At 37.5% G+C, this 27,406-nt stretch overlaps 1 protein-coding gene across 6 annotated transcripts; it reads left to right on the top strand.

The window, feature by feature from the left end:
• Nucleotides 1–4,212: 4,212 nt before the first annotated feature.
• On the top strand, nucleotides 4,213–26,337 carry LOC121895675 (natural resistance-associated macrophage protein 2-like). 6 transcript variants are annotated; one of them, XM_042409078.1, is made up of 17 exons: nucleotides 4,213–4,573; nucleotides 5,895–6,032; nucleotides 9,171–9,260; nucleotides 9,861–10,000; nucleotides 10,118–10,240; nucleotides 13,097–13,216; nucleotides 15,346–15,452; nucleotides 15,553–15,623; nucleotides 15,712–15,779; nucleotides 18,765–18,920; nucleotides 19,971–20,129; nucleotides 20,260–20,346; nucleotides 21,431–21,550; nucleotides 21,851–22,000; nucleotides 23,092–23,165; nucleotides 23,259–23,412; nucleotides 24,909–26,337. In XM_042409078.1, the coding sequence occupies exons 2-17, from the start codon at nucleotides 6,011–6,013 to the stop codon at nucleotides 25,014–25,016; spliced, it is 1,749 nt and encodes a 582-aa protein (XP_042265012.1). In that variant the 5' UTR covers nucleotides 4,213–4,573; nucleotides 5,895–6,010; the 3' UTR covers nucleotides 25,017–26,337. The 6 variants fall into 6 exon arrangements, with proteins under 6 accessions (XP_042265012.1, XP_042265011.1, XP_042265013.1 ...); XM_042409077.1 differs by having other exon boundaries at nucleotides 4,213–4,617; XM_042409079.1 differs by lacking the exon at nucleotides 4,213–4,573 and having other exon boundaries at nucleotides 5,800–6,032; nucleotides 9,864–10,000.
• The last annotated feature ends 1,069 nt before the right edge of the window (nucleotides 26,338–27,406 follow it).

Here is a 27,406-nt window from a genome sequence, read left to right as displayed (position 1 = left end):
GCACCAACTTTTTGTCAACGTGACAAATGGCAGTGTGTTACAGCTATTTCAGCTAAAATACAGATTGTTGCTGATGTGTGCTGATTCAGATTTGATAATAAGTAAAACTATTGGATTAAAAATGGGGATCAAATGATCTCTGACTACTCAGTCTCACTCGGTCTCTTCTTTAAACCCTGTTTGTTGGTCGAAGCGTGCACGGTGTGGTCGGGTGTGTGTCGTTTGTTTTCTGGTGTGAAAAATGTCGTGAGGTAACTTTTCTTTAGGGAAATAAAATGAGACATTCGTTATTTTTAATAGTTTTTTTTCTTTCATTTATTAACCTGTTCAATCTGTCTGAAATGCTCTCGTAAGTAAAATGAAATAATTCATAAGAAGATGCTGATAGAGTGGCTGCAAAGTCAATCCCTGCTTTTTTTTGTTTTATATCATTTTTATCTGAATATCTTTGGGTTCAGGGCTGTTAATTGGATGAAAACAAGACATTTGAAGACTTTGATGGGCGTTTTTCACAATTTTCTGACATTTTATAGCCTCACCAGTTAACAGAGTAATCGAGACAGTAATCTGCAGATTAATAGGTAATGGAAATAATTGTTAATTGTAGGTATGAATCAGAGTAGGTTTTACAGTTTTTATAGTTCTGACAGTGTCGTTTTTAGATTCCTTTGCACAACAGATCTGTTCACATTCCTGCGATAACTTATAAAAGGAAGTATGTCACAAAAGATGAAGTGACAAAAATCCACTATATACACTATAATTTCAAACCCTGAAAGTAAGGGACAGTACAAAGATTAGAAGGGTGAAGAGGGGGGCTGAAGCTTATATATCATCAGGGTCATGAATACTTTCCTTGGACCTTCTCCTTGACTTAGAAGTTTAGTTCTGCATCTCTCTTTTCACAGAATAGTTCAACTTTCTAATGAGAGAATTAGGGATTGAAAAATTACGTATCTGACTTAAATTTTGTGCTACAATAGTACATTTTAAAATGGTTGTTATCATGGCTGGCCCTGACTTATGTTGATGCCCAGGGTGAGATTTTAGATTGAAGCCCCAAAAGATTTAGATCGGAGTCCCCAAAAAAGTTCAACCTCCAGTCCAAGAACTTCAGATATGAAGAGGAAGTCCTCCCAGTCCTCCAGACAAGAAGGCAAAGTGGGGGTCAGGACACTGTATAATGGCATTTGGTGGCCTGATGTAGCACATGAGGTTTGGTGGCTGTCGAGTGACAACTGACTGAACAGTAAGGCTTTTGGAAAATCAAACTACCATCAAAGCACACCTGTTGGTAAGAAAAAACACAGCACCCCCTCCCTCGTTTGGTGCTATAGGCGACCACCTATGTGGCCACGGATGAATCCAGCAGCTAATTTATGTGTTGTGTTCTCGGTCGCCGCCGCTGCCGTTACAGCAGTGTGAGACAGACAGACGAGGATACAGTGACAGTGAAAGCAGAGATGTTTGGGTTCATCACAGTTGACAGATGAATGCAGACTGTGTGAATGTGGAAGTTATTCAGTCTTAAAGGATTTGGCTGGCCTTTTGTTATGTTTTTCTGACTGTCAACAAATCTTGTGCAGAACCAAACCAACAATGAACTGATCCTACTTACAAGTATTGTGTCTGTATCCAAATCCGTCAATGAGCCACAACGCTGCACTAGGTGACTTGTTTCTTCACCAAGAAGATTACAGTCAGAGTAGTTTGTTTGAAAAGGCTCCAAAGACTAATAACAAAAAATCACGTTTTCAGTCTCCGGAGAGTAGTTCTTTGTAAAGCAGACGCCATCGCATGCATCGCTAGCTCGTTGTGCTACATGTCACAACCTCTTGACTTTGTATTGATGTTCTGTGTGCCTGAACTCACATATTAAACTGAAGGCTTTTAAAAGGCTAGACTACCAACTCCAGACCTCAAGGGGCCCCAAAAGTTTACTCAAGTTTACTCCATATCATCTGGATCTACGTATTTCAACTGACCGTGGCAGAAAGTAAGTAAGTAAAATATTAAGGTACTTGTGCTTCACTTGAGTATATCCAGTTTATGCCACTTTATACTTTTACTCTACTGCATTTCAGAGGGAAATATTGTTCTTTTTATTCAAAATATACAAAATATACAATCAACTTATTAAATATAATGTATTATTATAGATTACATATCCTTACAGGTGTTTGTCAGTTTTGTGCCTGATTAGACCTGCTCAGGTCTGAGTTGTGCAAAGCTTTGCTGGGATTTACATGAAATCATCATGGACAAATAAGAACAACAAAGGTAGAAATTGTTCCACAACAAAACACACAGGAACAGCCTCTGAAGACCTGAAAAATGTATTTTCTATCTCGCTGCTCTCGATTAGAGCTGCAGTGATTAACCAATTAAATCCATTAGTCAAAAAATACTCTGTAACTATTTTGTTAATTTAATAAATGTCATTTTTAGGCATTCATTTCATATGGGGAAGGATGTAGAATGAAAGAAAATATAAATCCAGGAGGAGAAAAATGTAAAAGGCCCTCCCCTGCTCTCCCCAAAATATCACACCACCAGTACAAAAGCTCCTCCTGGATATGAACCAGTCAGCATTTGTCTCCACCCAGTGGCTGCTCCTGCTCTGGTTTACCATTTTCCTTGTATTGGACCATTTTATTTCTTTGTGGGACAAAAAAACATCCTCCTCTCTGCTGCTAGAGGGCGTACAGACATCTGCAGCAAGAGGTAGTTGGACATTTTCAAGGCAGCAAAAAACCACAAGATGTTTGAGAAGTTTTGAGATTGAGGCCTTATTTTTGTATTTCTCCTTTCTGCTGGAGGGAAACTACAGATAATGTTGGTGACATTTTATCAAGTCAGTACCTAGTTTTTGCATTAGAGCAGTGCTATTGTATCTTGTAATGGCTGTACAGTGGCTACTGTATAGTGGATTGTTTTTCCTCTGAGAAGTTGGGGGTTTTAAGGGGAATTACAGACTACAGTTTAAAAAATGAACCAATGATGGGTTTCTTATAGGCTGATTCTTGTATTTTTAGGCTAAATATCTTTAATTGTAACTACTTTCAGGCCAAAAAATGAATAATTAGAAACCACAAGATTTGTATTTCTGGCAGCGTGGAGAAAGTTTTAGGCTCTAAATTCAACAGAAAATATAATTAAGTCAGAGTTATAAATATGTATAAATAAAATATGCTGAATCAAATAATTAGAACATTTAAATTAAGCCACAACTAATTTATTTATAACTTATTTTTATCATCAATTAATCTACCAATTATTGTGTCGATTAATCAATTAGTCAATGAGATGTAATTAAATAGTGAAAATTGTCCATTTCAGTCTTCAAATGTCTTGTTTTGTTAATCCAACAGTCCAAAACACAAAGATATTTTAATCTTTTCATTTACTTTATCTTCTGTCGTACATAACAAAGAAAAACAAAAAAACAAAACAAACAAACAAACAGAAAACTTCAAGCGATTTGGAGCAAATAAATCTCTCTCACGTTGACAAGTTACAACCAGCAAATATTTTTTTTTAAAATTTGTATAATTTTCTTTCAATACATTTATTGTCTAATCATCTAAATCCTGGCTGCAGATTCTCACTTGAAGGACCAGTGTGTAGAATTTAGTGGCATCTAGCAGAACAGACTTGTCAGAAATTGAATATAATATTCATAAGTAGCCTATGTTTTAATCAGTCACCTGAAAATAAGAATCATTGTGTTGTCTCTACCTTAGAATGAGTCCTTTATATCTGCATAGGGGGCAGGTCCTCTTCCACAGAGGCTGCCATGTTGCACCACCATGTTTCTACAGTAGCCCAGAACGGACAAACCAAACACTCTAGAGAGGGCTTATCGTGTTTTTCGCAAGTTTCATGGCCAATGTAGGTTCGTCTACATGCTTGGAAGGGGAGGGGTATTCAATTGGTTGCAATCTGCAATCTCACCACTAGATGCCACTAAATTCTACACACTGGTCCTTTAAATAGCTACGTTGTTTGATTTGATTTAGAGAAAATCCTGAGATTAATCTAAGTGGTTGCCTGATGATATAGATGAAAATAAAAATTTTTTTAAATCATTCTGCACAAATTTTTGTTTGTTTGTTTGTTTGTTTATTTACTTTTTCTCTTGTGAAACAAAACAGAACAACAACAAAAGTATTAAAACTGGGAAAGAAAAAGAAAGTTGAGAAACTCCGCAGGGGTTTATTTTGAAACTTGAAGCCGGAAACAAACCCTGTTCTTTGATAAGACTATTATTTTGAAAGGTAAAAACAAACGGAAACGTAAAATTTAAGCAGAGCATGTAACTTTACACTGGTGGACATTAAATATTATAATTTACTTCTTTCTGAGTCAACAATGTGTATTTAACTAAACTAACTTGTTTCCTTAAACAACATCCTGTTATGTTTAATTTTCATAATCTGTCACTTCCTGGTCCGGGATCAACTCAGACTGGTACTCGGTATATAAACCGGGTCACGTGGTAGAAACAGGCGAGTCAACAGGTTCACTTGTGTTTCGTCCCCAGGCAGTTTCGTCCTTCTCCCTCACCTGTCAGGTGAGTCAACACCGCCACGCCGAGGGACGACGTCCAACCTGCAGGTGTTACACACAGTTTTGCGTGCACCTCGCGGGAGCGCGCACAGCTTGAGGGGAAAACTAGCAGACATTGTAATGATTTTTAAGGCAAAGTACTGTTTAAGAACTATATAATCTTCTCTGTCAGGTTCATCAGTGATGATAAATGATCTGAATCTATAGTTTAGAGTCATTACTGTTTTATTTCTTTGATACAACTGGTCTGACATTGTTTCCTGGATGAATCTGTCAATATTTCTTAGGGCGATGTGTCTTTAGGATTTCATATAGTTACTAAAATTAGGTTTTAAATGCAGAAAATTGAATGTGAGGTGTCAGATTCACTCTTTCAAAGTCAATCAAATAAAGTATGTGCTGCTAAAACTATTTTTATTCCTATCAAACGTTGATTTAAAGTGTCATGTTAATGCAGTAGTTCTCAAAGTGGGGTTCGGGGACCCCCAGGCGTCCTTGAGGGGGTTTCACTATAATTCCATCCATAAGTAACACAATGACAGAATGTGTCCCTGTTTGGGTTTCATAGACTTTCTGTAATTAAACATCTAAAAGCAAAAATCTTTAAAATGGGAGGTTTCATTTGTGTCCGTTTAGGGGTCCTTGACGTGAGAACCACTGGTTTAGGGGTGCATGCATTAATGCATCCGCTATTATTTCACCTTATGTCATTATTAAATGTGTGAAATTCACACCGTCGAGCCAAAACGGCCCCAAATAACAGCTGGTGAAACCATTTGATTCATAGATCTGTAGAGACAAAGTTGGATGCAGTATTCATGTGATTCTTAATGACAGAAACAACAGGATGATGCAGTTCTCAACAGGTATTAAGATACACTTCTGCCGAATAATGCATCCACTTTTCAGACACTTCCGGATCAAACACTGTTACCAGCTCATGTTTTGGGCCGTTTTGGCTCGACAGTGTGAATTTCAACACTCACCTGGTCTGAGAAAGGAGGTCAGGTAATCAGATACACCTCTGCCCAGTAATGCATCCACACTGTCACTTTATTTCTGGAGATCTATGAATCAAATGGTCGCATTTATGATTCTAAACGTTCAAAACCTATAGATTCAGATCATTTATCATCATTGATGAACCTGAAAAAGAAGATTATATCGGTTTTTAAACAGTACTTTGCCTTAAAAAAAAAAATCATTAGGGGCCTACGTCTGTTAGTGTTTCCTTTAGCTGTGCGCGCTCCCGCGAAGTGCACGCAGTTCTCGGCGGGCTGGCAGAAATCAGCATAACACCTGCCATTCCTCCTTTACATAAACAGGGAAGCGAGGTAGAGGGAAAAGTAAATCATTTTACCGGAATGTTGCAAACACAAACGTGCTGCTCGTTTCGTCTGTAACTTGAAGAGTTTGAAGAGACGCTTCCTGCTACACGAAGATGTTCTCCTTTCTGCGCTCAGGTGAGTTTTCTGATAGTTTGAATGAATGTTTCACGCTCGGTTGCACTAAAAGTATCTTTCTTAATATTTTTTATCACCAAATCTTACCTGAAATGTGACTTTATGTGCCTTTTTCTTCATATAACTCCTGATATTTTAGAACATTTAAACACGTATTTATAGTGTAACAAAGTTCGTATATTCTCCTTATCATGCTTCATGGCATTTATCATTTCCTGTGGTACAATTATCCCCATAAACTGCTCACAGGAACTTACTTTTTTGCTGTGATATGGGTTTTTTTTTTCCAAAGGTGGAAGAAGTACTCAGATCCAGAAGTACTAATACAGCAATGTAGAAATACTCCATTACAAGTAAAAGTCCTGCATGAAAAATCCTACTAAAGTAAAAGTACATAAATATTAAGAAATAATGAAGAAAATACAATATTTCCCTCTTAAATGTAGTGGAGTGAAAGTATAAAGTAGCATAACATGTAAATGCTCAAGTAAAGTACTTAAAATTGTACTTAAGTGTAGAACTTGAGTAAATGTACCACACAGATTACAAACAGACCCAGATTCATTCAATATCAGTTGGTTGCAAGTTGATTAATTTCCATTTTACTTTAAGTCTTCTGGTCTAGCATTTATAAGCAGTATATAAACACTTAATAAATACTTTATATTGTAGTTAGCAGATATGACGGCATTTTAAAATGTTTATTAATGTACGATATTTGTCAACAACTATAACTTCTCCAAGGAAGACATATTCTACATTAATACAACTGTGTGTTACTATGTTGTAGAGTCCCAAAGATTTGTCGATTCATTGATTAGTCAATCAACACAAAATTAATCAGCATCTTTTTTGATAATCAAATAATCATTTAGTCATTTTTTTAAGGAAAAATGACAAAAAGTTGCTCGTTGCAGCTTCTCAAATATGAGCTTTTTTGTGTCGAACATGATAGTAAACAGAAACTCTTGATGATCAGACAAAACATGACATGTGAAGACGTCACCTCGGGCTCTAAGAACTTACATTTCTTACATTCTCACCATTTTCTGACATTTTATTGATAAAACGATTAATTGAGAAAAACAGCCCTACTATAGTGCTGTTCATTATCAGTTTATACACCAGCCTCCACAGAAGGAGTTACAGCTGTCAAGAAAATACATCTATAAACACTTTTATTTGCTATCAACTACATTATAGTCTGTTATAAACCATTTATTAGCTGTCAATGAATTATTAATTTGCACAACTGAAGTATAATATTGTTCAGATAGTATGTAGGTATTTATTTTACTTATCATGTCATGCACATACAAGTGCAGAGCCCACATAATTAAAGATATTGATCATTGTTCTCTAAACCCCAAGATACAACCTAAAATGTCTTGTTTTGTCCTGAATAACAGTCCACAACCCAAAAATATTCAGTTTACTATCATAGAAGACTAAAGAAACCAGAAACATTCACATTTAAGTGGCTGAAACAAGAGAATTCTTGCTTTTTTTCTAAAAAAAAAAAATAATAACTCAAAACAATTAATTGATTATCACATTAGTTGGTGATTAATTTTCCTTTCAATCAACTAATTGTTGCAGCTCTAGTTGCAGTGGTGAAACATTTGTCAAACAAGAACATAACTTCTTACATAGTATAACATTACTTTGCAACCTAGAGCTGCAACTAACAATTGTTTTCTTTATCAATGAATCTACTAACGATATGCTCAATTAATCAATTAATCAATTATTAGTTTGGTCTCTGAAATGTCAGCAAAGAATGTCCATTGTGAGTCATTCAAATGTCCAAACCCCAATATTCAGTTTACTGTCATAGAAGATCAAGAAAATCTGAAAATAGCTATAATTTAGAAAGTGAAACCAGTGATTTTTGCTTGAAAATTACTCAGACAATTAACAATTAAAATAGTTTAATACATAGTCAATCAAACAATAAACTGATTAATCGATTAATCATCTCAGCTCTATTAGAAACAAAGCACTTTTTGTCTCCTCTCTCAAAAAACTCAAGTTTCTTTACAATCATACGACCGGAAGAAGAAATGACATTTCACTGTATGTTACTATATAATTTATTTCGCCATAGAGTCTTTTACTATAAACAAACTCATCCAGGTGAAAATTTAAACCATCTGACGTCAGTTAAGTTTCTCTCGAGGTTACGGACACTAACGATGTTGCTTCATGACTAATTGTTTTATATGTATATTCCTAAATAAAGTTGTGTTTTATCAAATTGTTTTGAAGTAACTGACATATATAGAAAACCTGCCTCAGGTTGTCGTGAGGCAGGTATCTGTGTGTTTGGTATCTGTGAAAATAACGAAGGAGGGTTGAATCGACGGCAGCTGGTCTTGGACGTCCAAAAGGCTTCTTCAGTTCTAACTGACCGGTGGGGAGTCCCAGGTATTTAACCTCTGGGGGGTCATTATCAAGATCATTGCTCCCACTTGGTTCGTTAGTGCTCCTGGCTGTTGTTACAACATTACATAACTGTTCAGAGCCGTTGGAGTCATCTGAAGCCAAGTGTAAACGACAGTTGTTGGAGTTGTCACATGAGGCCAAATGTGAATGGTCCTGGGAAGAGATGAAAGGACAACATTGGTGGTTTAAAACCATCTCTCAACAGAGGAGGAGGTCTACGACACCCACTTATTGTAGGTGGGTGATAAGTGGTGTCGTAGACCTCCTCCCCTGTTGAGAGATGACGACTTATTGCCCACCAATCAAACCATTCTACGACACTCATGTGACAACTCCAACGACTCACAACAACAGCCAGGAGCACTAACGAACCAACTGGTATCAATGACCTTGATATTGACCCCACAGAGGGGACTCACCACCAGTCGGTCAGAACTGAAGAAGCCCCTCGGATGAGAGGTGAACCTTTTTCAACCCTCCTTGGATATCCATGACCTAGGTGACCGAGAATCTTCACAGACTCCAGCAGGATTTATTTGACCGCGTCTTTAAGCTAAAATAACATCTAACCTGATGATTATCTGTGCATCTTTTTCTCATGGTTCTCTCTGTGTATGTGAAGGATTTTGTTTTGTATGCACTGTGATCATGTAAGCGACTGTAATCCCGATATAATTATCTGTTTGCCTCCAGCCAGAGAGCCCCCTCCTGAGAACATCCACATCTCCTCTCTGCCTCCCAGTATTCCCACAGATCAGGAGTCAGAACAAACTGGAGGACAAGGTAAGAGTAGACAGTAAGAGAAAGTTTTATAAAATGTCATGAAGCCCTTCAGCATCAGACTCATCCGCCATCGCTCTGTAAAACAAGTTTCCTCTGTGTCTCTGAGCTCCTCTGACGGTGAAGAATCAGGCTTTTCTTTTTCCCTTAAACGAAGACGAACTGTTTGGATGTCAAGATGGCACCACATAGATCCAGACTGAGATATCTCAACAACCGTTGGATTGATTGAAATTAAATTTTATCCAGACATTCATGGTCCCCAGAGGATCAATCCTATGGATTTTTATGATTCCCTGACTTTTCCTCTGGCGCCACCAGCAGGTCAAATATTTCACCTATTCAATGAAATACGTAGCTTGACAAAGGTTTGTACAGACATTCATGGTTCTCTGATAACTTGACAACTTTTGGATGGATTGAAATCAAATTTTGTGCAGACGTTTACAGACCCCAGAGGATGAGGAACTGTTTGCCTCACAGACACATTTACTTCGGAGTTGTGTGTTTTAACCACATCGTAGGATTTGCGTAGGTGAGGTAGACGCTCGTGATGTTCAGTTTTTGTAGTTTTTTAATGATGGTCACCATGTTTTTGTTCAGCAGGTGACGTGGCGGGAGAGAAAGCTGTGATAGAGACCACGCACTCACACACAGGGGTCTTCCTCCAGAAACAAGATAATGATCCTGTTTCTAGTACTTACTTTGAGCAGAGGGTCCCTGTTCCCGAGGAGGATGGTCAGGTAATCCACAAATCCAAGTGAAGTGATGCTGATTTGTTGTTTTTTTCAGCATGTAGCACATTATATGAAGTTTGATGTTATTATTAGTGTCACAGATTGTGATCCTCTCTCCTCCAGTGTGGGATTAGTTTCCGTAAGCTGTGGGCCTTCACTGGGCCGGGGTTCTTGATGAGCATAGCCTACCTGGACCCAGGTAACATCGAGTCGGACCTGCAGTCTGGCGCTAAAGCTGGCTTCAAGGTAGGGCTGCATGTAACAATTATTTTCTTGTTTAATTGATTATTTGAGCTACAACATGTCAGGAATGAGTGAAACATTTCTTAGAGGCCAAGGTGATGTCTTCAGATTTTGGACCAACCCAAAAATATTTAGTTTTCAATTAAAGGACCAGTGTGTAAGATTATGTGGCATCTAGTGGTGAGGTTGCCTGTTGAGGTCCCCTACCAAGGGTGTAGGAGAACCTATAGTAGCCATGAAAAATGCAAAAGGCCCTCTCTAGAGCCAGTGTTTGGTTTGTCCATTCTGGGCTACTGTAGAAACATGGCGGTTCTAAGGTAAAGACAACACAATGATTCTTATTTTCTTATTATACACTAATTAAAACATACTTATGAATATTATATTAAATTTCTGCTAAGTCCGTTCTGCTAGATGCAACTAAATCTTACACACTGGTCCTTAAAGACAAAAAATGTCCTCACAATTACAATTGTCTAAAGAGTTACTTTAATGATTAATTGACTATCAAAATAGTTGTAAAATTATTCTCCTTTTTAGCAAACATCCCTCATACAGTAATCTGCTACTTTCATTCTTCACCATGCAGTTATATAAACAATACCAGCAATAATATTTCCTGAAGGACGGATCGATTCCACTGTCTCTCAAACTGGCCAAACACTGGAGAGTTTCACTATACCGCACGTCAAAGTTTAACAAATGTGCTATTTGCCTGAATAAACAGGAAACACATTCTTCATTCATTCTTCTCAATCGCTTAAGCACATATTCTCAGACACTGTCGCAATCCTCAAAACATTAAGAGCAATTTCCACATCATTTTATACCGAGTGGCGAAACACTTTTGTCACATTTGCCCTGCAGAAGGTGGTCATTCATTGAAAATATTTAACTCACGAGTCACTGTTTAAACCGAGACAGTCAAAGGATGAAGGAACTGTGTCAGTGTGACAGAAGACACTAAAATGACGTTTCATGTTATTTCTCATTAAATATCGTAACCCAATAATAAAATCAAATATCCTTTAGAGCTAACTGAACAAATTCATGTCATAAAAACACCAGTTTCAACAGTTTATTCACAAGTTTTTCATTGTTAATGTTCCTCTTTTGGGTGAGTCTCCTATTCATAGTACCTCCCTTATATGTAACAGTTCTGGAAACACGACGGCACAGTAAACACTGATCACATCAGATCACTGAAATGTATGAAACATTTCTGTTTTAAAAGTTCTGACAGCTGGCTCAAACATTGTGAGGATTTACACAATGAGCGTGTTGATGAGTCCAAATCATTGCAAGAGTGGTGTAATCCATTATTGCATCATTTAAAAATATTTGTACTCATGTATTTCACTTCTGTATGAAAGAAACAAGAAATGAGAAAATGAATCATAGGTTTGATAATTTCACATTGTGCTCTGAGAAACATTCTCATTTTCATTCAAAAACTTCTCCGAAGCAACCGAGAAAAACTGTAAAATGAACGAGAGGTTGAGTGAATTTTCAGACCGACCGAGCAGCCTTAAATGTGACTGTTTATCCGCTTTATCTTATCTATTTTTTAAACTTTTATTTATTTATTTGCACGGTAAAACAAAGCAGCAGAAACACAACAACAACAGGGAAGAAGCAAAATGTGCAGGTGAGATTTAGAAACCCCCCCCAGAGGCTTATAGAAAGAATGTCACCTCAATACGCATCATAAACAAACACAGCCACAAAAATTAACAAACAAGCAGCCATCAGATCAAAAAGCAAACATATAACAGGTAGAATAAATCAAGTGACGACATAAAATAATGTAACGAGGGTGTGTGTGTGTTTTGATAGAGAGAGAAAAAGGCCAATTATAGTCAGATATGATCAGTTGTTCACTGTTCTATAGATACCTAATGGAGAATTAACAGAGCCCAGTACAGAGCACTGGGAGGTGAAACCAGTCAGCAGGTCCCATATTAAAGTGGTGTACATCACTGTCAGGCTGGAAAAATGCTTTACGAGGGAAGAGAAGCAGGCTGATGCAAAATATTGAAAATAAAAACACAAGCTCTTTAGCTGATTCCCCTGACAGCCCGTCTACTGCGGTTGTATCAAAATGTGTTCACATTTTTGAGGTTTCGCTCCGCCATTCAGACAAATACTGTAAACACAATGACACACCACAATATGGTTGGCCAAGTATTTTTACACTGATAATGTCCCAGTAGTGTTGAGGTGAATATTGGTACATTCATAACATACTGTATTTACTAACAAGAAAAGTTCTGAGAAATGATTATTATTAGTGATGTAGATGATCAATCAGACGTGTTCATGGTTGATTTCATCTTGCTAAAACTGACAAATACATCTTTAAAAAAGACAACAAAAGAACAGCAGCAGGACATAAAGTAACCAAAATCCCAGATATTATCTAGTTTTATATGAAGGTGAATTGGAGAAGGAGGTTGCGCTTCAATAAAGGGATTCTCAGTGGAGAGCTAAACCCAGAATCCAGTAGGCATGTTCCAAACATATATAAAGAAGGTAGCACAGCTCAAATTTCTAGTCAAAGAGGTCAAAATACCAACATTTCACTTCTTTATTCGGCTCACATCACTAGAAATATGAGATGTGCTACCTTTTTTATATTTTTATTGTATCAAAGTATCAGTATGTGATATATCAGACTGAGAGTCACAGACTAACATAAGTGAAAGTAAAGCCTCAATAAGAGCGTGATGCAAGAATAAAACTAAACTTCCTTTATCATTTTTAGATTCTCCATAAATAACTATGAAGTCTGTTTCAAAAAGGGGAAGTGGATGCAGATGGATGATTAACGGATGATTCGTTTTGTTCTCGTCCCGTCAGCTCCTGTGGGTGCTGCTGGTAGCCACCATCATCGGCCTGCTGCTGCAGAGGCTGGCGGCCCGGCTCGGCGTGGTCACCGGGCTGCACCTGGCCGAAGTCTGCAACCGCCAGTACCACACTGTGAGCCTACCTGTCATATCAGTAATCTCAAGCTGCTGCCGTTCCTGTACAATACTGTTATGGCTTCAAAAATGCAACAATGGAGAAATTGAGAGGCTGTAAGCAGAAGTAGTCCTGGTTTACTGTAACTGCCTGATTGCATAACCGGCATTCAGCACTGTTGTTACAGCCTCTGTAATCCTCGGATTGTATAATCAAAAAAAATGAAATAAATCAAAGCCAAATGATAGCCTGCAATAGTTATCAAAACACTGAGGAAAATGTGGAATCTGTTAAATCCATACTTCATGAATCATTAATGAGGATATATTGCTAAATCCAGCTTGTATAAAAAGCTTGTTTGCTTCTCTTAATACCTGATGATGAAAAGCAACTGGTAACCACATGGCTAAACATCATGTGACCAACCCCTCTTTTGTTCTCTTTGTTTTCCACCACAAAATGCTTTTTTTTTTTTTTTTTTTTTTGCACTTCTGCTGGACACAGAAGCAGCTCCAAACAGATTTGAAGGGGAGAAAAAAATAAAGATGTAAAGAGTTTCAGTATGTGAAACAATTATTTTTTTAGAGACTGTCGCCATTTCTTGTGTGTGACGGTTTAAGAAGTCAAATATTTGTATTTGGGCCTGTTCAGCGCAGCGAGTATTTATGTACACAGATTGTTTCTGTTTCGAAGCCAAGGGTCGAGTTTTTTATTGGTTACAATTATGTAAAGGTAGAAAGGTATGTCTCACAGTGTTGTAAATACCTCTAGAACATCTTTAGATACAGTAAAAAACACATATACAGCACATATAACAACAAGAACAATATACATATAGATACAACATTCATTACACGCATACAAATCTGGAAGCAGCTCACTGAAAACTGAATACGAAACTGATTTCATGGACTTGTGTGAATATATGAACGAACTATTATCTAAATGAGCTTTATTTTATTGCAGTACTGATAGTTCAGACCTAGAACGGGGCTGTAAATACGTTCAAACAGACGTCATGGCCAAACTTAACTTCTCAGCATCTTTAACAGCTGTGAGTGTTCATAAAATACAGATTATTTAGAAGCGCAGATATGTTAAAGTTATGTACTATATAGAAGCAAAGACAGGCCATAATAATTAGAATTCTATAATCAATTAATCACAGACTTTTGTGATTATTTGCTTTCTTCTAAATGCGTCTTGTTCAAAAATAACACAGAATTTATTGCATTGAAATATTTTGTTTAAAAAAAAACATCTGTGTGAATTCATGTGGTTTAAATTCCCATAATTGGAATTCCCAGAAAGTAATTTTTAAACTTTTGTTTCTGTCCAGTTCAATAATTAAAGCGTGTGAGGTTTCCAGTCACTCATTTGAATTTTTCCTTCTTAGATCATCTGACTGACAACAAAAACAAAAAACATTTTAGACTTTATTGTGGATTCTTTGGAGCTTCAAAGTTTGAATATTTCATCTTGAATTTTGTTTTTTAACCAGTCTAATTAGAACAACTTGGTTTTTGTTCGTTTGTTTGTTTGTTTTTCTTTAACTTGACTACAATTTTTAGATCTGAACATTAACCAATTGAATCTGAGCAATTTGACAACACAGTTTTTAGACATTTGACACTTAAATTATAAAGTATATCTGAATTTGTGAACCCAAAAAAACAACTTAAAATCAGTTTTTTTTTTAGATTGCACCACTTTAAATTACCTTCTGGACACAAACTGAAGAAGAAATATTCAAACCTTATAACTTCAGGTAGATAAATGAAAATGTTTCAATGCTTTAAATCTCAGTAATGTCATAAATTCATCAGTATGTGTTTGAATCAATTGAATCAAATCTAGTTTAACTTTATTATCCAAAAGAGGAAATTCATTTGAACCGTGAACATTGATATTAAATAATCATTTTCATTTGCTTCTAAGATTCCTTTCTTTATTTCCATATTTCATATTTTCATTTCCATCTAAATGAAGCAATCATCTGCACTAAATAGATGATTATTTGAATTGATTTGAAACATAATCAGAACTTTTCTCACTCAGGACTAAGCTGTCGTTAACGTGGATTGTGTTTTATATACAATAACGCTGAATATAACATCACATGATACTAACCTGAGTCTTCTGTCCAGGTGCCTCGTATCATCCTGTGGTTGATGGTGGAGGTGGCGATCATCTGCTCAGACATGCAGGAGGTCATCGGCTGCGCCATCGCGTTCAGCCTCCTCTCCTCTGGCAGGTGGCGTGAACAGACACGACATCAGTTAAACGGCCGCTGGGATGAAGTGCTTTAAAACGGCTTCATTACTTCTCTTAATTGTGTGTGTTTTCACTGACAGGATACCCTTGTGGGGCGGCGTCCTCATCACCATCATCGACACATTCGTCTTCCTCTTCTTGGATAAATACGGTAGGTTGTGGTCGTATTCTGTTGGGAATCATTTGCAAATGATGGTGAACCGTAAGAACAATAAATAAAAACATTTCCTTCTCTGCAGGCCTGAGGAAGCTGGAGGCCTTTTTTGGTTTGCTCATCACTGTCATGGCCATAACCTTTGGATATGAGGTACAAACATGCATAATTCTATCAAAGACATTTTTACTGAGCATTTTGGTTTATATACAAATGGACAGTGAGTCAGTTATTGCTTATAGATTCATAGATATGGATAATAAAGGGCTGCAAAGTTCTATCAAAGTGAAAGTTTGTGTTTTAAAGCAAAGCAAATCTTTTCTTAATGTAAGCTGGTAATTAAGTCATCCAGCCACATCTTAACGGTTTTATTCCACTGTGTTAGGATGAGTTTTTAGCTGTAATGAGGATATAAGAAAGAAAAACGTTTAAATATCTGCATAGATAATTAAACACAGTGTCGTTTCTGTTTTACCTACTTGTGTCTGCGTGTTACTAAAATATCTAATTTAACAGTTCTCAGCTGGTCGCCTCCAGTGTTGAATAAATCAATGACTGGAATACAGATTCACAGGTGCAAATATTCATCACAGTAACAACAACACAATATGACAGACCACCCACAATGTGGCTCATTATATCCTCCACTAAACATCTAAATCTGACTGAGAAAATTATAACCGCAGGTGATAAATTGTTGGCCACTACACGCTCAAAGTGTCACTCTCAGGATTGAAAAGCACCAGCACTTAAATTTTCACACATAAATACAACCAGCAAACACATTTGATCTCATTTCCACCCGGGGTTTTGGCTGTGGATTGGTCTTAGCGGGCGACAAACAATAAAAAACAATAATTTTATAAAAGTATTTAGTCACAAGATGTCATCCCAGCTGTTTTCATCTGCAGGCCATGTAAGGCCGAGCAGACAAACTAAACAACAAGACTAAGGAAGCCAGTCTGCTCCAACTGAACTGCTTGTCAGATGGTTGAACAGCGTCTGAAACGCCCTCCTCCCCCAACATTTTTCTGTTGTTGCACTTTGGAAAGCTGCCTGCGAACAATTCCTGTAAATTTCCGAAACCAACAATGTGACCTTCACGCCCACCTCACGCAGGGATTGACCAGGTGTTTGAGCTCTCTTTTTTTATTCTTTACACAACTATTTCTGTCACTTTGCATGTGAACGAACAAGTGCACGCTATGAATGTCACATATTTAAACGATTGCAGGGTTTTCACCTCACCTTCATGATATATTATGATAAATTTTACAGACACAAAACCCAAATCCAAAGGATAACATGTTAAAGTTAAAACAACAATGGTCCCTAGATGTTAAAAGACAAAGAAACACGAAGAAGCACAAGACATTTAACACATTACACTTTTAACAACAGTTTAAATAAAAAATAATAAGGTCTACATCGAAATACAAGGATCTTTAAGTTTGGCTTTTTGGAAAACAGCTATAAACACTTTTGCTTTCCAGCATGAAGTAGTTCTTTTTGAGAATTACAACCATGCTAGCAGCTAAATGCTAACACCAGCATGCTAACACGATGAGTTGTTTTATTTCTTACGTTGATCTGATGATGAGGCTAGATGGAAAGTGAAGGTATCACCAGAGTTATTACAATGCATCCGGAGGGGAAAATGAATGTCTGCACCATATTTAATGATAATCCAACTAATAGCTGTTGAGATATTTTATAATAAACCTCATGATGGTGCAAGACAAAAAATTTCAGAGTCATGACGATGCATAAATAAGGATTATAAGCAAACTATGAATCCATCCAATAGTTGTTGATATTCTATATAATGTGTTCTGTGTGTTTTTTGCTTTGTACTGTTTGTTATTGTGCTGTTATATGTTTTAATTTTAAGGGACTGCTGATGAATTAGTTTAAGCTAACTCTGGTACAGTATATCAGATGTTAACATTTATGTTTAAAACTGCACATTGTCCCAATAAATACAATACAATATGTAGTCTGGACCAAAGTGGTGGACTGGCCAACATTACCATAGCTGTAGATTAATATACAACCACTAAGACCTCAAACATTAAAGGATAGCTTCACAATTATTCAGGCCTGTCTTAAAACAACAGTCAGGTGCCCAAATGAATATTGAAATAGTTTTCTCTCATTGTAATCATTCCTCCTGTTCAGACTAAAGATCAAACTAGAAGATCGCTCACAATGTAAGTGACGGAGGACAAAATCCAGACTTTGTTTTGTACAAAAAAATGTATTTAAAAGTTTATAAGCCTGTGTTTTAAATACATTTTTGCACAGAAGGAGGACTGTAGATTTTGCCCCCCATCACTTACATTGAAAGTTCATTATGAAAGGATCTTCTAATGGCCAGTATGATAATTATAATGAGAAAAACATGTGTTAATGTCCAGTGTTCATTTGGGCACCTGACTGTTGTTTTAGGACGGAACGGACGGGGGGTACTTCTGCTGTTGCCAGGGGATACGTGGAGAGACTGTAGAGTAGCTCAACTAAATTGGAAAATTTTGAATTAATGATTTGATTAAAAAAATAAATCCACATATTGAGTCAGCTATAACAATTAGTTGAAGTGTTATTGCATTTAAGAGTGCATGAAAACGAGTTAGCAGGCGAGCAGAGGAGATGAAATAACTACAACTAACAGATAAATGGTTGGTACGTCCAGCTTTTGCTTCTCCATGTGGTTGTAGTTCGAATGCAAACTCGACCAAACCAAACTAAACACTGACAGTTCAGTCTTATGAAAGTATTGTAGCATCCACTATTATATCCACTTTTATATGATTAATAATAAAGTAACATCCAGTTTGAACACATTTGGAGCATAAATGGTGGTGTTGATGAAGGGGTACTTGAGTTCATCGGACTGGGTTGTGGGGCTACTACGTCTAAAAAAAAAAGGTTGTGAACCAAATGTCTGACCACACATCAAACTCCCGCTCACTCAGCGTCAATCATTGAGCAGGTGGTGTAAAATCTTCAGGTGCTACTGGTTACACATTGTGTATCCAGACTCGTCCTCAGTTATATTTTAAAATATGTCTCCACATGCTTTTAAAGTTGTATATATATATATATATATTCAGTTATCCTCTGCTCCCTCTCTGCCAGTATGTGACGGTGGGACCAGACCAAGGCCAGCTGCTGATGGGGATGTTCGTGCCGTACTGCGAGGGCTGCGGGCCGGTCCAGCTGGGCCAGGCGGTGGGCATCGTGGGAGCCGTCATCATGCCCCACAACATTTACCTCCACTCTGCTCTCGTCAAGGTGCGATCGGCTGCTGGATAGACATGAGACATAGATAGACACCTTTCACAGACACTGGTCACAAAGTTCTTCACAGGCTCACAAAAAAACACAAGTTAAAACATAAAATACCACATGCTACCTAAATGTCTGTCTGAATAGATGAGTCCACAGAGTTCAGAGACTTTTAGGGAGATTATTCCAAAGCTTAGATGCAGCCGACTGGAAAGCATGATCTCCCTGAGTCTTAAAACGTGTTGGGGGGACATTTAGAAGACCCTGGTTAGAGGACCTAAGAGCTCGGCTCGTGGTGTGGGGGTGCAGAAGGTCCATGATGAGCCTGGCCATGTAGGGCTCCATGAGTAAGGCCCAAGAATGATGAATGAATTCTAAAATGAACAGAAAGTCAGTGCAGAGATGTTAAAATAGGTGTAACGTGTGACCATCCGTTGGATCACGTTAAAAGCCAAACAGCAGCATTTTGGATGGTCTGTAATCGGTCCAAAGAAGATTCATTAAGTCAAGTAAAAAGAGAATTACAGCAGTCTAGACATGATGAGATTGGCTATTTCTACTGTGACTTCTGTAACTCCCTCTACACCTGCCTCAGTCAATCTTACATACACACACATTACCCCCGTTCTTGCGTCCCTCCATTGGCTTCCGGTAAAATTCAGAATAAACTACAAGATCCTGCTGATTACATATAAAGCGCTCCATGACCTCGCCCCCCTAGCTACATTTCTGAGCTCCTTGTTCCCTGTTTCACTTCACAACTTCTTTGACCCTCAATTCTTGGCCTTCTATCATCTATCCCCCGCACAAATCAAAAGGTGACCGTCAGCGAATCATCTTCCACAATCTGTAAGATCTGCCGAATCCTTGGACTGTTTTAAATGACGCCTCAAAACCCGTTTATATCGGCGATCCTTTCTATAGACCTCCCTTCTTGTTCCCATGTCCTGTTTTATTTCATTTTGGTTGATTTCTCTCTGTTAAATTAAACTAAATTATTTCATCCTTCACGTATGTATGAATCAACTAATCGGTGAGTCCGAATGTCCTTTTCAGTCTCGAGAAGTGGATCGAACGAACAAGAAAGAAGTAAAAGAGGCCAACAAATATTTCTTCATCGAGTCGACCGTCGCGCTCTTCGTCTCTTTCCTCATCAACGTGTTTGTGGTGGCTGTTTTTGCGGAGGGTTTCTACGGACGCACAAACGCAGAAGTGGTGAGTATTTCAGCTCTCGTGATCTGAGAAAAAGGGACATTTCAAGCCGTCTTTTGGAATTTCATGAATGTGTGTTTTTTTTTCTTTGGCCGCTGTGCTTCAGGTGTATTTTGTATTTTTTTGATTGCAGCATAAAGTCTGCACTGATGCAGGAAGTCCTCATTCACATATGTTCCCTATGGATAATAAAACTCTGGAGGTGGACATCTACAGAGGGGTGAGTTTTAAACTGTTACTATGACACTATTGTATCACATGTGTACACAATTTATAAAGTCAACCTGTGGTTACAGTGACAGCAAAAAGTGATATTCAGCAAGGTGAAATGTATACTGAATATAATCCAATTGAATAAGAAGCTGCAGAAACACTAGAAATAATTTTCAAATATTAAAATGAAAGCTAAGGCTATAAATAAGTGTGAGAATTATTATATATGTCTTCAGTAAAGACTGTTTTTTCAATTTTTCTAAAGAGATAACAAACAGTGATGCAGTTTTTATTTGCTTTTATCATCATCTTATGTTATTCTGAGCCACAGTGATGCAACAGGAGTGTAAAAGCATCGACGCTATCAGGAATCCCTTCGAGAAAGAAAAGAACTTGCAGCTATAATCGTCATTCATTATATATTTAGTGTCATAAACTATCTCTCCGTTTGTTAGAAGCTCTGTTTTAAAACCACAGTGGGAATTAAAAGCATGGGACAATGAAATTATTCTACTGAGCTATAAAAACATCTATTGCTCTTTATTACATTTTATTGTATACTACAGTAGATCTACTAAATCTGCCTATTTACATCTATTTTATCCACCCGAGTCCAATATTCACTCTCTTTTTGCTCTGTTTTTAGTCTCCACCATCTCCTGAGGGAAATATCTGACTCTTTAGCTGCTAAATGCTCCACTGTGTTCACCAGCTAGTCTACAGCTAACTGTGTCTGTTTGCTGTTTGCTAGGTAGTGTACAGTGGGGTTTTCAGAGCTTTTCCTCTGGAAACAGCTGTCCAGTGTGTCTGGAAACGAAATTGACAGCGATGAAAGCGGCGAGAGTGAATCAGAGCAGTAAAGTTTGGGGCGATAAAACCAGAACAATGAGCTGAAGGACAGTAAAATGCTTCATAGAGCCGAGGGGAGCTGCAGAGTTGAGTGATGATTCTCTGTAGCCGCTTAAAATTTCTCTCGTTTCTATGGAAGCGCTGTGGGACTGTAATTGTTTTCTGGTGAACGCAACGCCGCTGAATCTGTTTTCTCGACTTGGTTTTGTTGACTGTCCTCCCTGTTTGCGTGTCTGTCGCAGGGAGTGGTGCTGGGCTGTTTCTTTGGCCCGGCGGCGCTCTACATCTGGGCCGTGGGGATCCTTGCAGCTGGACAGAGCTCCACCATGACTGGAACGTACTCTGGCCAGTTTGTTATGGAGGTCAGTGGAGGAGGGAGCAATAAGCCGTGTGCACAAATACTGACACAAACACACACATAGCACAGAGTAGAAATGTTAGCTCTGTCTTTTAGCATCATGACAAATATTTCCTCCCATATCAGTCAATCATCTTACTGAATTTTAGACTGAATTTTTGATTTATTGTGGCCTTTTGGTAGGTTTACATCAGAAACTCTTGTGTTATTCGTCTTTATTTGTTTCCTTTGCTGAAACAGTAGTAAACAAGTGCAGCTTTCTTGTAAATGTCACATCCTGATGATGTGTTTTTCCTGCCCTCAGGGTTTTTTGAACCTGCGCTGGTCGCGTTTTGCTCGGGTGTTGCTGACCCGCTCCCTGGCCATCACTCCTACCCTGCTGGTTGCCGTTTTCAAGGACGTGCAGCACCTGACAGGCATGAACGACTTCCTCAACGTGCTGCAGAGCATGCAGGTCAGGCCGCGGTTAAAAACTGTTCACTGGCAGCTTCATCTAAGCTTTCACCACCATCTCTTCTATCTTTGTCTGTTTTATCTTTCTAGTATATATCACCTTTTAAGTCACTTTTATCTCACAGTTCTTTATCTTCAAAGTGTTTTTCAATTTATTCTTAAAGTCTGAAATACAAGAAAGAAGATCTTTAATCTTATCTGTGATGTCAGAACTGATTAAGAATCTAAAACAAGTCAAGTTGCTCTTGACTCAGTGCTTCTGGATTTATTTTAAACATAAATAACAGACAGAAAAAAGGAAAAAATGAATGAAACACAATAAAAAAAAAAAAAACATATTACATTTCCTCAGCCAATCCTCACCACTGTTCCCTCCAAAAACAATTAAAAGCACTGGTAATAAGTAGTAGGTGTCAGTAATAATAATCACTGATAATAGTAATGAAACATATTCATTCTCAAACCAGTACATTGTAAACACAAATAAAAGGACTCTCACTAAGACAGAAAAAGCTACAATAATAATTTAAAAAAGCTAAATAAAAATACAATTATTAAAGGGAAAAGTTGAAAATAAAATAAAACTAAATTAAGGAATACAATAGCTAAATAAAGAAGAAAAATACATAGATAAAAATAACATAAAACAAAATAAAATAAAATAAATAATAATAGTAAAATAAAGAAAACAAAGAAAAATTAAAAACAAAACACATGCATAAAATTAAAATAAAAAGGGGAAATTAAATGAAAATAAAACAATAAAACAAAATAAAGGAATAAAATACAAATCTAAAAATGAGAATAAAATAATAGGATATTATTCAAACTTAATTATAAATAAAAAAGGTGTAAAATCATCATTTGGGCCGGTACATACTGACATGTAGCTAACGTTTCCCTTTTTAATGGTCTTTTCAACCTGTCACCACCTCTAACAGGGTTAAGAATGACAATCAGTTTATAGTCAGAACAGACTTGTTTTCAGTCATGAAAATACAATAATAAAGTTTTTTTATGATTTTTGTGTACAGTAAGAAAATTGCTTCTTTTGATATTTGTGATGCGACTTTCCTTTTCCTTCTCTCACAGTTACCATTTGCCCTCATCCCCATCCTAACCTTCACCAGTTTGCCATCTCTCATGAACGAGTTTGCCAACGGATTGTAAGTTTATCTTGATCATAAGACACAAAGTGATGAATGATATCGCTCTGATTTTATTGTTTCTCCTTTTAAACATGTTTGTTCTTCCTGCAGGGTGTTTAAGATCGGAGGAGGGGTGGTGATCCTGATCGTCTGCGCCATCAACATGTACTTCGTCGTGATTTACGTGATTACGTTCAACAGTGTTTGGCTGTATGTGCTGGCAGCGTTCCTCTCCCTGGCGTACCTGACGTTTGTGGGATATCTGGTAGGTAACAGAGCAGATTGCACTGTGTCTGATCTTTTGATCCACTGTAAACATAAACCCTGTCCAGCCAGACCTTCCAGTGACTTCATCCTCAACTACTCAGGCAGTTAAAACTCTGCAGTGATTTTGTATGAAAAGCACGAGTTAGTCGTCTCAGATTTTGCCTTCTAAAGCATCGTTACACAGTATAGTCACGTCACTTTATGATGCACCTTAAATTAAATATGTGATCTTCATCTAATAGAGAAATCAAGAGAATTTGTTTGTGTTTTATTGGTGCAAAACAACAGAACAAGACTTCACAAATGTGACAAAAAAGATGATACAACAAAGGACAGGTATGACTCTTAAAACATACTATATACTCTTGCGTAATAGCAAAAACAGACTAGTAATTGTATGTGCTATAATAACAATAATAATAAAATTGTTTTATAAGTCACACATGTATACATATATTATGTTATGTGGCCACAACAAAAGGGAGTCACACCATGTCAAAGTTTCAACAAAAGATATGTTTATTTAACTAATTTACCAAATGAAAGACAAATTAAAAGGTAACTTAAGTAATTAAAGTGCAGAGTGTGGATGTCAGCAAAATCAGTAGTGATGTGCATGAGTGGAAGATCTGTGTGTGTGTGTGGGTGTTGTAAGGTGCATAAAAGCAAAGTAAATAACTAAAGTAATGTGACCAAACCAGCAGGAGAAATGCAAAGTTGCAACAACTGCAGCAGCTGCTCTGCAGCCAGACTTAAATAAGCTGAGAACACACCTTCAGGTGTTCTGTGTTATACTAACAATCCACCTGCAGGATGAACAGAGACAGGTGAACCACACAGCAACACCAGATGACTCAGCAGAGATCATCACAGTGTATCAGTGTATGTGTATTAAAGGGAGAAAGAGAAGTAAATATAAAAGAAAGAAGAAATTATTATTAAAGGGCGGATTCACAGTTTTTCAGGGCCGTCTTAAAACAACAGTCAGGTGCTCAAAAGAACATTGAAACCTGTTTTTCTTGCTGTCATCATTCCTCCTGTTCATACTGAGCATTAGAAGATCCCTTCATAATGCACTTACAATGTAAGTGATGGGGGACAACACAGTCCTCCTTCTGTGCAAAAATGTATTTAAAAGTTTATCTGAAGTTAATATGAAGCTTCAGTGTCCAAATGAGTCAAATCTAGTAGATATCTTTCAACGTTACAGTGTTTTTAGTGCCAAAGTTCCTCTTTTTGTTACTATACTTCCACCGCAGCTCAACAGGGAAACACAAAGAGGGAATTTGATGCTAAAAAGACTGTAAATGTGTCAGATATCCACTTGATGCGACTAACTCAGACTGCTGAAGCCTCATATAAGCTTCAGATAAACTCTTTTAAGACAGACTTGAAAAACTGTGAACCTATCCATTAAAACAAAATAAGAAAAAGGAGCAAAGATAAAAAAAATTAATTACATTTCTAATCTCTCTGTTTGTGTCTGTGCTGCAGTCGTGGTTATGTCTGATAGCTCTGGGAGTGTCCTGCCTGGATCCGACCACCAGGAGAGGAAACGACACGACCATCCTGATCGAGCGGCAGCCGGAGTTTGACTCCTGAAATCAAAAGTGTGTTCCAGCGGACGTTCGTCTCGAAGGTGCCGCTGTGTGCAACCTAACTGACCTTTTACTGTTTAGTTCCAGCACATTCAGACATCTTTAGCATGAATTTATTTATACAAGAAGTTCATAAACTTCTAGATGATGTTATGATATGATATGTATATGTTTTTGTTTAGAAATCAAGAAACTGTAGTTGCCAATATGTGTGTTATTATCTGTACATGTAGTCACGTCCTAATTAATGATTGTACAAAACAATCACGGTGAGTTTTGCCAAATTTAAAGGTTTACAGACGGGGTATCTGAAGGTCTGAAATGTCTTAAAGAGCAAAAAAAAAAGGCCTTAGAAGGTATCAAAAGTCTTAAATTTCATGTATAAAATTGATATTATATTGTCTTACCTGACGTAGACTATAAAATGTTTTTGTTTTTGTTTCGTTAAACGTTGTGGAGTTTCAGTCGGCACCATCAGACCTGCAGCAAACGCTGTCACTACTGCAGCTACGACTCAAAGTGTCAGTTTTAGCAAAACCATAAATGAGTTATTTTTAATTGGTGAATCCGTTTATCCATTTTGTGCTGCTTATCCAGCTCCAAGTCGCATTGATTTAATTAACTATATCATTAGGAATCACTGTTATATACTGCAAGGAAGCAGTAACGTTGATTATAATTCTAGGCCATATCGTCCCTGCTGGTTTTCAATCATACTTTCCTGCTTTGGACGGCAGAATCCTAAAACAGGTGTTAAATTGTTTTCAATCTGGTATTAAAAATGTCTTTAAAAGTCTTAAATTTAACTCCTGCAGAAACCCTGACAGATGTGAATGAAGTTTTGGTACCACTTTACCCCTTATAAATCATTAATTAATGGTTTAATAAGTAATTTACAGATGCTTTATAAATCATTTATAAGCCATTAATAAGACCTTTTGGGTTGCCAGGTTGTGGAAAATCCTCCTCCAGCATCAACTTTTCTTTGCCTTTTTAGCTCTTTAGTTCAACGAGACAACTAATGTTATTAATAAACGATCATGTTTCTCACTTTTTAAGACAGTGATAAATGTAAAAGTAAGTTGTTAATAATGTTTCTCGATTACTGAAAAGCCATCAGCAAAAGTTTGTCAGTCACCTGCTATTATAAATGTTAATAAATCATTAATAAAGGGTTCTTATATTTATATTTTTTATTGATTTTTGCTGTAAACAAACACAAACAATCTCTGTAATAAGAGAATTGTACAAAATAACCGTAAAACGTATAGAAATGGGAAAAAAACCCAACAAATAATAATAAGTAGCTTCAGAGTTTAGATACATTTTTGCACATAATTAGGACTGTGGATCTTCTAATGGTCAGTATGAACAGGAGGAATGATTACAGCTAAAAAAAAAAACATGTGTCAATGTTCATTTGGGCGCCTGACTATTGTTTTAGGAGAGACTTGAAAAAGACTTGTGAAACTATCCTTTAATAAGCTGTTTATAAACGGGTCCAGATGTCCTTTTACCAGAATGATCAATCAGTCCATTGGAGGGATTTTCCTGCTGATGAAATAAAGAGCTAAAAAGACAAAGAGAGTTAAATGCTGGAGGAGGATTTTCCACAATGAATAAAGCCATTAATTGAAGCTTATAAATCCCCTATGAAGTGTGGCTTACCAGAAAGTGGTACCAACATTTTTTACTTCGGTTAATTTCAAAGCATCACATACACTACCTCCATGCGGCTCCTCTTGCGGCCACAGGGAGGCGCTGCAGGCTGCGAGAGGAGGCCGCTCAGCTACAGTAGATGTCTCACCACAAGAGCTGCTCAAACACAGTCAACACAACACAGACTGAGAGTGACATGGTGTGTTACATCATGTTTTACGTGTTGTCACAGTTTGCACAGACAGAAACGGCGTTATTAGTTAGTGGACAGAAACCAAAGGAAAGCTTTGTGTTTGACTGTAACGCTCTCTTAAATTTCAGTGTGTACGTGTGGATGTTTGTCATGCCTGTGGCGGTGGTGTGTCTAAAGAGTTGCAACTATTGTGTAACTGCAAGCAAGCACTGCTGGTTTCAGTCTTGCTCGAATTCCAGTCCTGAAGTGTTTGAGCGTTCGCAAGCCGAAGGAGGAGAGGCGGACGGACAGGTTTTTCTTTGCATTGTGGTGGGGAACTTTTTTTTTTCCCTGTCATGGAGGCAGAGTTATGTAAGAGGGGAGAGTCTTCCCACCGCCCCTCTCTGTTTTTGTTTTTCTCAATGAGCCAATGTCTCCCTGCCTAGGCCTCACAGCCTGTCCAGTAGGCCCCTTTCCTGGAAACATAGCCTAGCAGAGGCCACTCAGGGGCATGCCTGCGAGGTGGGAGGGGAGGGAGGGAAAGGGGAGGACGGGAGGGGTGT

The sequence above is a fragment of the Thunnus maccoyii genome, chromosome 4 (genome assembly GCF_910596095.1).
Source record: "Thunnus maccoyii chromosome 4, fThuMac1.1, whole genome shotgun sequence".
In the NCBI taxonomy this organism is placed as follows: Eukaryota; Metazoa; Chordata; class Actinopteri; order Scombriformes; family Scombridae; genus Thunnus; species Thunnus maccoyii.
Note: the sequence above shows the minus strand (reverse complement) of the source record. Positions and strands in the feature narration are given on the sequence as shown.